This window comes from Apostichopus japonicus, chromosome 17, assembly GCF_037975245.1.
Source record: "Apostichopus japonicus isolate 1M-3 chromosome 17, ASM3797524v1, whole genome shotgun sequence".
NCBI lineage: Eukaryota > Metazoa > Echinodermata > Holothuroidea > Aspidochirotida > Stichopodidae > Apostichopus > Apostichopus japonicus.
Genome location: NC_092577.1, coordinates 19,826,527 through 19,839,133, shown reverse-complemented (window position 1 = coordinate 19,839,133; position 12,607 = coordinate 19,826,527). Strand labels below are relative to the sequence as shown.

Here is a 12,607-nt window from a genome sequence, read left to right as displayed (position 1 = left end):
ATGCTACTTTATAACTTAGTAAATCAGTAAAGAATACAGAAAATTAATGGAGCAAGTCACTCTATTTTCACTCAAGATACTGTGTTAAATTTTCCTGATCTCAATTATATTCACATGTCTGATTTGTGTCATTTGTGTGGACAAAGTTCTCAAACAATTACAGCCATACAGTATGTGATTAATTTTGTAGATTCACAGACCTTTGATTGTGTCAACAAAATTCTCATGAATTTATACTGTACATGTAGATTGTGTTGATGGGTTGTTTTATGTACAAGTAACCTCCTCATGTGCATGTTGATAGACTATGTATATTGTAGGATTCAGCCATTTAATTGGGGAAAGATTCCTGCCCCGTTCCTGACCGTTTGTTTGAACATAGTACAATGGCTGAATTTCTGTCTCTGTCATATTTTATTTTGCTCAGACCTTTTGACACCCCCCCCCCACCTTACTCCCTACCTGTAGTACTTTTGCAATGTATACACTAGATAACCTTAGTGTACATGTCATATTGGTAAGATCAAATTAAGGTTAGTTGCATGCTTTCGTAGCATGATTACTGTACATAGCTTCAATATGAACACACTAAATGTAGTCTGCATGACAACAAATGTGACTGCACAGCAGATAGCATTGGGCACTTCAACAACAAATTCAACATCTGCTTTGATTTTCTTGTTTCTTTGTTTGTTCTCTTTGGGTGGGGGCAGGTCAACAAGGTCAATGCAAAAAGATACTTCCTTGTTGGCAATTTAAGGACAGCAAAGGTGAATATAATCTAACAAGAAAATAATCTAATAAAACCCCAAATCAGTTCCTAAAATTGATTAGTTCTGGTCTTTAGACCTGATATGTAATGGTAGAGTACCAGTATACTCTTTATCCAACTCCCTGCTTTACCACTGATACTAGTCACATGTGACAATATCATGATTCATGGCAAGGTATATTCTCATCACATTAAATGGATACTGGTGATAACACATCACTTCACAGTGACCCTTCTGTTTACTTGCAAGTAAGCCTGTGGTCCAGAAGCCTCCCACTGCAAAGGAATTAATGACATGACAAATGGAAATATAGAGGTTATCCCATGAATAAGTGCATGGCAAAACAATTTGCAACCACCACTCAGTTTTCTCATTTTGAATGTGAGAGGAAATATACTTAAAATCATTGCAATAGGGAAGCAAGGAGGACTCTTATGGTAATTGTAGTGCATGCTACAATATTGGGACTACCAGCTCGCTCCATCATATACTGTACATGGCTGGCTAGTGAATGCCAGCTGAACATACAATCTTCACAGCAATCTCAAATTTACAGGTTGGCTACGCAGGAAATAATCCAGGCATAGATTTGCAAAGAATTTTGGCGGGAAACAATGAATTCTGCACACGTTAAGAAAATATCTCTCCTTGAGTAGCATACTTCTTCTAAACAATACGTTAAATTCTCGACTTTTATTCTCGACTTGAACAAGACAGGTAACATTGAACGCATTTGAGTTAAAATCATCTTGCCAAAAAGTTGCAAGCAACAAATGTTAATCATGTTTATCCGCAACGACTCAGTGTTATCTGTACTACTTCAGCTCTTGCAACATAGGCACTCGTAACATTAGTATTGTAGCATGGCATTATATACTATAGCAGCGTATGGCATATATTACGTGTTTTGAATCATAATAAACCAGGGCCAAGACATTGACAAAGCAGTTTTTAATAGACCGGAAGGTGTTGCAATTGAATTGATAGACTAGGCCTTTGAATGTTCCATATGTGCTCGTCAAATTTCACTAACTAGGCGAGGTAATGTTAACATGTTGTTTCTTTTGACCAGTGTCCAGGACCCTGTGTATTTTCTGTCATGTCCGAAAAAGGCTTGACTCGTGATTTACAGCTTGGTTCTGACATCTGGTTTTAGTAATCATTATTCCTAGAGTACAGTATATAAACATTACAAAATATAGTTTAGCTTTGGTCTACGTTAAAGGCCCAAACGATGAACTTGTTTCTTTGTGACAGAAATAACTTTAAAAGGACTTTCAGTAACAAAGACCCCTCCATTGAAAATCATCAACTAAGGTTGACATTCATCAGGCACTACAATGACAAGTGTTTGTTTACAAATGCAGTTGTTCAAGTTTTCTTCTTTCATCTCTCTCTGCCCAGAAAACCTACTATCTTGAAATAAAAACCTTTTCCTTTCTTTGAATTATTTATGCATGGGGAAAAGTGAAGATACAGTGACAGGCTTCTTTTTAAAAGACCTTCAGGGTATATTAATGACCTAACACAGTCCTTCAGAAATTAGAAAATTTACATCAGTCTACTCTCTTGTGTTGTGTTTCTTGATATCTTGAAAATAAATAGGCCTATATGATAAATACATGCCATATCCCTAGTAACTGATATGCAAGTGCAATCAATGTGATGACAAATAAACACAGACTGAAGCAAGGATAGAAATCCAACTGGTATCCTTGTTATTTGCTTGTAAATAAATTCATGAACTTTTCAAATGAGCCAAAAAATTCCACAATATTTGAACCTGTGTTTACTACTGTATAAACACTGGAAGTTAATCAATTGTTTTTGTTCTGATGTACAGCTGGCCAAGTTACTCCTAGGCAGGGTTGTATTTAGGCCTAGGTACAGCTGGAGCCTGACCTTGGTGATGGATTTTCACTGATGACTAAACAGCTGAAAATAACTTGCATTTTCTACAGTTTTAATGGAAATTAGTCCCATTTACAGCTTGTTCAGGCCTTAGGGAGATAAAAGCTAATGATTCACATGGATATCTTGTCCACTGGAAATACACTTGGATGCCAATAACATTTCAGCATTCAAGAAAAGATGAGATTTTCCTTTTTAAATGGTCTTAATGATTTCCTGTTTACAACGCCAACAAATGAGTGCTGTTAAATATGACTGATGATTGACTTCTTTTAGTGGGCTTAGCTTTACACTGCACTTGGCCTGCCTGTTCTTTAAACCAGGGAGTTGCTCTGTAGAAACTCCCTGTTTCAACCCAGTCTGCATTAATGTGATGTCAACTGGACCAGGAACCCGGAATATTTAATCATGTGAAAAGAGTCAAGGAGTTTGATTGGCAGAGTATATATCCCTGTATGACCAGGATTTCAGATCATATGTTCCCGCTATGTCATGCCCTGTGTATGTCGTCTAGGGGTCATCAAATTGGGGCCCAAATGTACAAGGATAATCCTTTTTTGCAGTACACCCATAAGACATTGTGGTACGTAAATATCAAATACAGGAACTTTTGTACCAGGGCCTATGCAGGCAGCAGCCAAAAAAGTTCATGTGGCCCTCACATGACTCACAAAGATAGCAGTTCTCTTTTATTGGTACAGGACCCTTTGGACCACCAATTACAGCAACTGTATACTATTTTTAATAGACCCAGGCAGCAACCACAGAAATGTGCTGTGGGCCACAGATTATTTAATCATGTAAAAGAGAGCAGGGTGGTTCTTTTAGCGATGCTACCCCTTATGGTTATTGGGTATTCAAAAAAAACATGAAAAAAATGTATCCTCTACCAGAGCCCAAAAAAATCCAAGGGCCCTTGGCCCAGACTTGATTTGTCATGAAAAAAAACCAGAATCAATCTTGTAGTTGAACAGTTTTTGCATTCATTACAACTTTTTCCTGGTTCCCATGGAACAGTCATTATGGGCCCATGGTCAACACATAATTTGATTATGTGAACAGAGCAGGATAACTATTTTAGGGTGTTGGTCCAATTGGACATTGGGGTGTCCAAAAATACCAACAATTTTTTTTCATGTAACAGGGCTGCAGAAGCAACCTCAGGAAAGGCCCAATGGCCAACACAGGATTTGGTATAAATGTGAAAATAGACAAAGGGCCCAAGATTTGCATTTTGAGAACAATTATATAAGTTTTATAATAGACATTTATCATTGTGTATAACATAAAGATTTTGCTTGCTTGCCGCTAGTGAACCAAATGCAATCTCATGCTGAAACCATTATTGTAACATTATTGTAATTTATAATTCATTTGTCAATCATTGTGTCCTAATTAAGCCACAATAACAGTTATACTGTATATATGCGGACATGAAAATAACACATAGCTTCATACAGAGCAGTTACACTGCAACCATAAAATCATCACCAGTGAACTGAGTGTTGTTCAAAGTCTCATTGCAATGTTTTGCAAATTCTATTGTATAAATTACGGAGGCCCAAAATCAGCAATTTAATTTCTATGTTCTATACCTGCCAGATATCGCACTCTAAATTTTTAAGTATAGTTTGTGTTTTGGGGGGAACTCCACGAGACAGAAGGTCCGTGAGATCGATGGTCTACATGATGGTCCATTGATAGCCCGGCCAGACTGAAGGTCCGAGCCAAGTGACAAAAACCTGAAATGACACCATTTCATGATTCCATGCACATACTAGAACAACAAAAGAAAGCACAAAAAAAAGAAGCAACTGTTCGAACAAAATATTTTTCAGAAAAATTGCAAAATTTGTCTTTTTGATAAAAGAGAAGAAGGTAATTAAAAGACCTAAACCTTTACAACCATAGCAACGAAAGGGGGGGGGGGGGGGTGAGCAGTGGCGTAAGTAGACTTTTTTCATTAGAGGGGGTCAAATAGATTGACAAGGGGGGCAATATTGTTTAAAATAGGGTATTGCTTTTATATTGTATTCTAAAATTTCATTTGGGAAAGCAAAGGGGGCGAGACTTTTGAGAGCGGCGGTCCTTCGCCCCCTTCAACCCGCCCAAGCCCCCTTGCGCAAGAAATGGCTGTAAATTCTTTTTAACTACGCGCTTAATCAACGTAATATTACCAGTAGTAATATTAGGGCCTAGTGATGGTTTCGGTCTTGCGGACCTCTTTTCATTTCAGTCTCGCGGACCTTCGGTCTCGCGGACCTTCGGTCTCGCGGACCTTCGGTCTCGCGGACCTTCGGTCTCGCGGACCTTCGGTCTCGCGGACCTTCGGTCTCGCGGACCTTCGGTCTCGCGGACCTTCGGTCTCGCGGACCTTCGGTCTCGCGGACCTTCGGTCTCGCGGACCTTCGGTCTCGCGGACCTTCGGTCTCGCGGCCTGTAATTGTTATTTGGTAGCATGTAGATGTCCTGTTCCAATAATTCTATCACACTTTTGGGAAGGCGTTTCCCAGGAACCAAATAGACAAATGTATTGAACTAAGGTAAATCTTACTTCATTGGGTTTTTTCCTATTCAAAATACCTATTGTCTAGTAATTATATTTTTCTGTACATTGTGTTCTGTTCTTGACCACTATGCTAGCAACAAGGTAACAATTGCTATTGTTTGTGTATATAAGAAGTAGCCCACACTTGCAACTGTTTATACAGTAGTTCATCCCTACACTACAGGTACCTGTACTGTACATACAATACCTGTGTACAAATGTAGCACATGTACATTCAACCAGGGAGTTGTTATGGAACAATAACTCCCTGATTCAACAGTGGAGTATACATGCAGTAAGATGCCATTGATATCTCTCAGGTATGCATTGCACAGCTTGATAATACCAGTGAGTTGTTCCAGTAACAACTCCCTGATAAGAGCCCCCATCAAGGTCATAGGTGTAACAAAAAGGACAGTGTGCCCACTGTTATGTCTGTTTCTTGTTTATTGGTCAATGAACTGGAAGCTGCTAACATTTTGGAGGCTTCTGGCTTGTTTCACAGTCACAGTACACATGGAAATAAAATAGCAGAGGAAAGGTTGCTCCTTTGCCGAAAAAGTTTTGAATGGTCTTGCAATACTGTTTACCTCAAAAGTGTTGAACAGGCACAAAATTAGAATTTGTTTTATCTTGCGGTTTTCATTATATACCAACTTTGATTTTGGATAAGTTTTGTTTGAAACAGTTAGGTTCATTGGTGAAATTTGTTTCACACTTGTCTAGTATATATATACTTTGTCAGTGTCCTGTCTTGCAGACTCCAGTCATTCAATTTATATAATTATAAATAAATACAATGCTTGATATAGCGCTATTCAAATATGATCATAGAGCTTAGACTCAATTGCAACTTTATTTGTATTGTAAGTTGACTTGGATAAAGTGTGAAAGTCAAGTAAATACAACCAACCCCCCCCCCTTCTTGTATCCAAGGACTGGTGCAGTATTCGATGTGGTATGTACATTCTCTAGGTGTGTCAGGCATAATTCATATAAATTGGAGGGAAAATATGAGTGTTCCCTATCAGTTACTCTATTGGTCACTATATGTTGAATTTAATGTACATACTTTATGAAAACTTTCAATTGGTTAAAGCAAATTGCACAAGAGTCAATTTCAGGCATGTTACAAAATCAATGCTAAAAGAAATTGTGTCAAATTGAAATACCTGCTGTTTTGCACTTAAAGTTAGCATGCCTACTGAGAAGGACCTGCTTGTATCTGTCACATACTGAACAAATTTTATCCTTTTTCAAAAAGTATACACAATCTACAGTTTAGAGTGTGGGCTCACAGTAAGGACACATGCTACTGAATTTGGTTTACACATAACAAGGAGAAAAGCTTTCAGCAGTGCAGGCTTCTTTTCAGTCAGACTACAGTTTACAATGCCAGCAGCTAGATTGTATGAAACTTGTAGCTATGGCATGGTGCTCATACAGCAGATCTTTTTTAATAGGGTTTAATTTTTAAGAATTTGTTGCATTTAACCACATCATAATACATTTGTTATGTCACAAAGGTGGACATTTTAATAATAAACAAAACATCGCCTATCCATGTTCTTTGAAAAGATGAAAAGTGTAATGAACGATTTTGCTTTGGCAAAGCAGAAAGCTTTATCATACCAAATCTGCAAAAAAGTTTGGCAATTGATGGTGTGAAAGATTCGTGGAGGGTTTTAAATCGTAACTACTATAATGGGCCACAAACTATACGAGATATCCTGTTAATGGAAGAAGGATAGTTTTGAAGTCTCTGACCTTAATTATTGCTTTAATGTTACTTTATATTTACTTCGCTCCTCGCTTACCTGTCTCGCCACAACCTTAGCACCCTCATTCTACCGCGCCTAGAATGTCCTGGTAACCTTTTAACACTGTGCACCCTCTGTGACCCGGCTTCACGGGTCACTGCCCATCCTTCTCATTCTACCAACCAAAGCGTCTACATCGTTTTTTTTCGAGCGGATATTATTCCATCGATTTCTGTCCAATTTTGGTACCTAGAATCTGAAATTTTTTCCACCTACTGTTTGCTGAAGCATTTCTAACCGTTGCAGCCCGATAAGTATCCTTTTCCTATTCTTGGGAGGTTTTTTAGGGCTGGTTTTTGTTAGCGGCGCTCGCGCCGTTTTTTCTGTGCTGAAAACTTGCGTGGGTAGCAGTTCTGCGATTTGTTTACCGTAGTTACGCTAGTTCCCGCCTTTTTAGGCTACACACGCTATCACGCTTTTCCCTCACCCACTGTTTAGTTGTTCACTTTTTGTTGTTCACTTTATTTCTCCTGCCTTCATTATTCGTTATTTTCGTTATTTCGTTGCCTTCTCTCCTCCCTGCCCTTCGTTTAAATAACTTGCTAGTTAGTTAGACCTTGTGGGTCGGCTTAGGCCTAATTGTTACCATTGTAAGCCGCGGGCCTCTAGCCGAGGCACGGTGTTAAGCCTAGTGTGTTTTCCCACAGTTCTTATTGCTTCTCTCCCCCCTTTTAGCTCCCCCTCTCCTATCGTTTTGTTACATTTTTTCTTCCTTAACCGGGGTTTTTCAGTCATGTCCAGAAGCCAGTTAAAGTGCGTTAACTGCTCTATGTTCCGGCCAGGGAGGGCCTGGGATGAGCACGATCTCTGTCCCAAGTGCCGTACGTGCACGAGGAGGGACCCCTGCCTAGTGTGTATCAACTTCACCCCCAACCAATGGCTAGACATTGATACCTGGCTAGCAGGCCAGAGAAGCAAGCTTCAGGATAAACTCGACCTGCTCCCCAACCCCAGTGGGTCCCGAACAACGGGAGACCGAGCACAGTTAGGAGAGGAAGAAGAAGGAGAGGTGTTGGAGAGGGGCCCAGTAGGGGCCGAGGAAGAAGGAGAGAAAGGGAAAGAGAAGGAGAGAGAGAGAGAGAAAGGGAAAGAGAGAGAGAAAGTGCCTCCCACGGTCCCGGCGACGTCCGGATCAGTCATGACCAAGGGGAAAGGCAAAGACAAGGGCAAGGCTCCGGCCAAGAGAAAAGTGCCCAAGAAAAAGTCCGGCCTCGCCGGCACCGAGAAGGCTTCCCAACCTGGGTCGCAGAGAAATAACCCGCCGGAGAGGCAGGTGCCACGGGCACCGACAAGCCCAACTCGAGCTCCTTCCGGGGCGCACAGCAGAGAGCCAGAGGCCGGAGGATCGCTGTCCAACCAGAGCCGGTCCCGGAGCGGGGACCGAGAACCACAGCCATCACGATCCCCAGCTGGGATCCCCGACCGAGAGAGCAGAGGAAGGAATCCCTCACGCAATCCGGCCAGACGGGACCGCACCCGATCACGGTCCCGATCCCCCAGACGAGGTACCAGGAGGGGATGGTCGCCAGCATCAGACCAGTCTTCCGACTCCTCCGATGATGGATACCGTAGGGCTAAGAGGAGGTATCGACCACACAAACAGCGTCACGAGGAAGAGCCCTCGTGGCTAGCCCAATTGACAGGCCTCCTAAAGCCGCTCCTCGAGAGAGAACAACAGAGAGCCGAGGCAGAAACAGAAGCCGGGAGCCAAAAAGCGGCTACAACGACCACCACGGTCCCGGAACCCCCCCTGGAACCGGAGGCAGTCACCCTCGGAGAGGACACTCTGGACTGCAGAGCCTCCGTAAATCTATCGGGTCTGGAGGACAACTCTGACGTCCCCCCGGAGTTCGACCCTTTGGAAGAGGAGTTCCCAGGCATCTTCGAGGAAGAGGAAGCTCCCACGGCGGGAGGCAGTTTACCCCCGGAACTAACCACGCGGGTGGCAGAAATCTTCCGCAAACACCTTGGGTTCGAAAACACTCCCGAAGCGACAGCTAAACCGACCCGAGTTTCCAAACTCACAGCCACAGGGGAGACCTCTACCCGTCCGAAATCTACCATTCCAGTCGACGCCTCCTGTTATGACAGGTTCGAGGCTATCGCGGACAAAAAGAGATGGACCGCGTTCCCGGCAAAAGCGGAACGAGCCATCAGGGTCCCAGACGAAGCAGACGAAGGGTCCGGAATGAAGTTTACTTCTGTTCTCATGCTGACCGCGGAGGTGCTGATGAGATATCACCAACAACTCCCACAGGACGATACCTACGTGTCCAGAAACGAGGCAGGCCAACTTTTACTACTCCTCGGACCGCTTGTGAGACTGGCCTTCGACCAGTTTGCTAGAGTCGCTATACGTTCAGTCAAGGCCAGGAGGGAAAACGTCATCTCCTCCATCCGCTGGCCGTCCGTGGAAGCTAAGGAGAGAATGCTAGCCCTGCCCTCCTTGGGAGACGACCTCTTCGCTGGTAGCTTCCAACAAAAACTCCAGGAGGAAGTCTCACGCAGAGAGACATTAGCAAAATCGGAATTCCGCTCCTCTGAGAGATTCAGGTCAAGACCGCACCGCCCAAGAGAATCTAGACCAACCAGAGGAGGCAGAGGAACGTCCCTCAGGACACCCATGAGAGGAACCCCACGGGGCAGATCAAGAGGAACAACTAGCCGACCACCTCGCCCGTGGGGAACACGAGGCTCAGGCAGAAGCCCGGCGACGACCCGACGGGACGGCGACCGCTCCTCCACGAGACCACCGTTTGCCGCCCGGCCCTAGGGGTGCCCACCTCACCACGGCAACGCCGCAGGTGGGGGGGAGACTGTCACTTTTCACCCAGCAATGGGACATTTTGGGCGGGGACAAGTGGGTATTGGAGACGATCTCACAAGGGTACAAAATAGAGTTCACCTCCGCCCCGCCCTCCGGGGAGGGGGGAAGACCTACTCCAATACCCACCGACCCCGTCTAACAAGCAGCACTAGAAGGGGAAGTATCAGCCTTGCTGGCAAAGCGGGCAATTGTAGAGGTGTCGGGAGAGGCGGGACCCCTCTTCCGCTCCTCCCTGTTTCTAACACAAAAACGGGACAAATCTTGGCGCCCGATCTTGAACCTAAAACCCCTCAACAAAAATTACGTACAACCAAAACGTTTCCGTATGGAGACCCTAAATTTAATCCTACCCCTGCTCAGAAAGGGCATGTGGGCGGCAAGCGTAGACCTACAGGACGCCTACTTACATATACCAATACACCCACGTCACCAGCGGTACCTAGCCTTCCAATACGCCGGAAGGAGATTTACATCTACGGCACCAAGAGTCTTCACAAGAGTGGCAGGAACGGTAATCGCCTACCTCAGGAAACAAGGAGTAACGCTGTACGCCTACCTCGACGACTGGCTCATAGTAGGAGAGTCGAAGTCCAGCGCGGCACATAACGTACAGAAAACGGTGCAGACCCTTCAGGAACTGGGTTGGATAATCAATCAAACAAAATCCCAGCTAACACCAACACAGACGATCCAGTTCCTGGGGGCCAAACTAGACTTCACCACAGGCATAGCCAGTCCCTCAGAACAAAGGATAGAGGCAGTCAGAGCGGCCACAGCCCAGATCATATCGTCACAAGAGTCACCCACAGGAACGTGGCTCCGAGCCCTGGGGCTAATGTCCAGCCTGGTCGACGTGGTGACATTATGCAGACTACGCATGCGTCCGCTGCAACTCCACCTGCGGAAAACGGCCAACCTGCTAACCCTGGACCAGACAGCGCCGATCCGCCGATCGGAAGACATCACCCCCCATCTACAATGGTGGCACGACACAGGCAATTGGGACCAAGGGTCCCCTTCACCACCAGTTTGCCAAACACATCGGTCACGACGGACGCCTCACTGACAGGGTGGGGAGCCCACTGAAAGAACTTGACAGCCTGGGGGACGTGGTCCACAGCAGAAAAGTCATGGCACATCAACTCACTAGAGATGTTGGCTGTCAAACGGGCCCTAGAGTCGTTCCACGAACACCTGAAAAATACAGTAACCACCGTCTTCACGGACAATACCACCGTGGTAGCGTACATAAACAGACAGGGGGGTACTCACTCCGAGAGGTTATGCCAGCTGACCTGGGAAGTCCTGATGACAGCCAAGGACTCCGGAACGACATTACGAGCGTCCCACATCGCCGGAAAACTAAATGTGATGGCCGATGCTCTATCCAGAGGACAGATGGACCCAAACGAGTGGGCACTGTCCCAGAAAACATGCAACAGGATCTTCGAAATCTTCGGCAAACCAATGGTGGACCTGTTTGCGACGGCGGAGAACACCAAACTCCAGATTTTTTGCTCCAGACAATTCCACCCCAGGGCGCACCACATCGACGCCATGTCCTTCCCATGGAACAATCTGGAGGCTTACGCCTTCCCGCCGCTCTGCATGATCGGCCAGGTCCTGAGAAAGATCCGCCACTCCAGAGGAAGAGTCATACTGATAGCCCCCTTCTGGCCCCGCAGACCATGGTTCGGGGAGCTCCTACAACTTCTAATGGACACCCCAGCGATCCTACCGGACACGCCCCATCTGCTGTCCCAAAGACGGGGGACCCTCATCCACCCAGACATCAAAGGGCTACAACTAGTTGCGTGGAAGTTGTCAGGACTTCCCTTCGACAGAGGGGCTTTTCGGAAGCGGCTGCCGCGATCGCGGCCGACGCCAGGAGGGCAACAACCGTTGCTACTTACGATTCCCGACTACGCAAGTTCGGGGAATGGTGCCACAACAGACAGGTACTGCCATCCGAAACCTCTTTGGCACAGGTGGTAGACTTCCTTCACTCCCTCTTCGAGGAAGGCAAGCAAGTGTCGACCATCAAGAACTACAGGTCGGCAATTACCGCTATACATCGTGGGTTTGCAGATGGGTCCACCCCAGGCAGCAACAGGGACATCTCCCAGCTCATCAGGGGGATGGCGAACAGACGCCCCCGAATCAGGCGACTCGCGCCCTCGTGGAATTTATCAGCAGCGCTGCCAACACTCACCAAACCGCCGTACGAACCCATGGCCTCAGCCTCGCTGGCATCTCTTACAAAGAAAACGCTATTTCTGATCGCTCTGGCGTCAGCAAGAAGAAGAAGCTGTCTCCACGCTCTCTCCACCAAACAGAACCATATCAGGTTCGAGAACCACGGGGTAAGAATGGTCCCCGATCCGGCCTTCCTAGCCAAAAACCAGGTCCTATCCTTCCTGCCGGGGGACATTTTTATCACCGAAATAAAATCCCTCTCTTCAATCGCAGAGGATAAACTGTGGTGCCCAGTCCGAGCTCTCAAATGGTATCTAAACAAGACCCAACACCTTAGAGGAACAACCACGACCTTGTTCATCTTACCGAGAGCACCTTATTCAGCGGCGTCCAAAGACACCATTTCCCGATGGCTGGCGGAGATCATCCGCCCGTTTACAACCGGCACAAGTACACCGAGAGCCCACGACATCAGGGGAGTAGCGGCCTCAACAGCCCTTTTTGCGGGAGTCCCAGTGGAGGACATTCTCAA

The 12,607-nt window shown here is 45.5% G+C and overlaps 1 protein-coding gene across 1 annotated transcript; it reads left to right on the top strand.

Moving 5' to 3' along the window:
* The first annotated feature begins 7,023 nt into the window (after positions 1 to 7,023).
* On the top strand, positions 7,024 to 9,825 carry LOC139984475 (uncharacterized). The gene is made up of 2 exons (XM_071998391.1): positions 7,024 to 7,306; positions 7,784 to 9,825. The coding sequence occupies exon 2, from the start codon at positions 7,786 to 7,788 to the stop codon at positions 9,823 to 9,825; it is 2,040 nt and encodes a 679-aa protein (XP_071854492.1). The 5' UTR covers positions 7,024 to 7,306; positions 7,784 to 7,785.
* Positions 9,826 to 12,607: the final 2,782 nt, after the last annotated feature.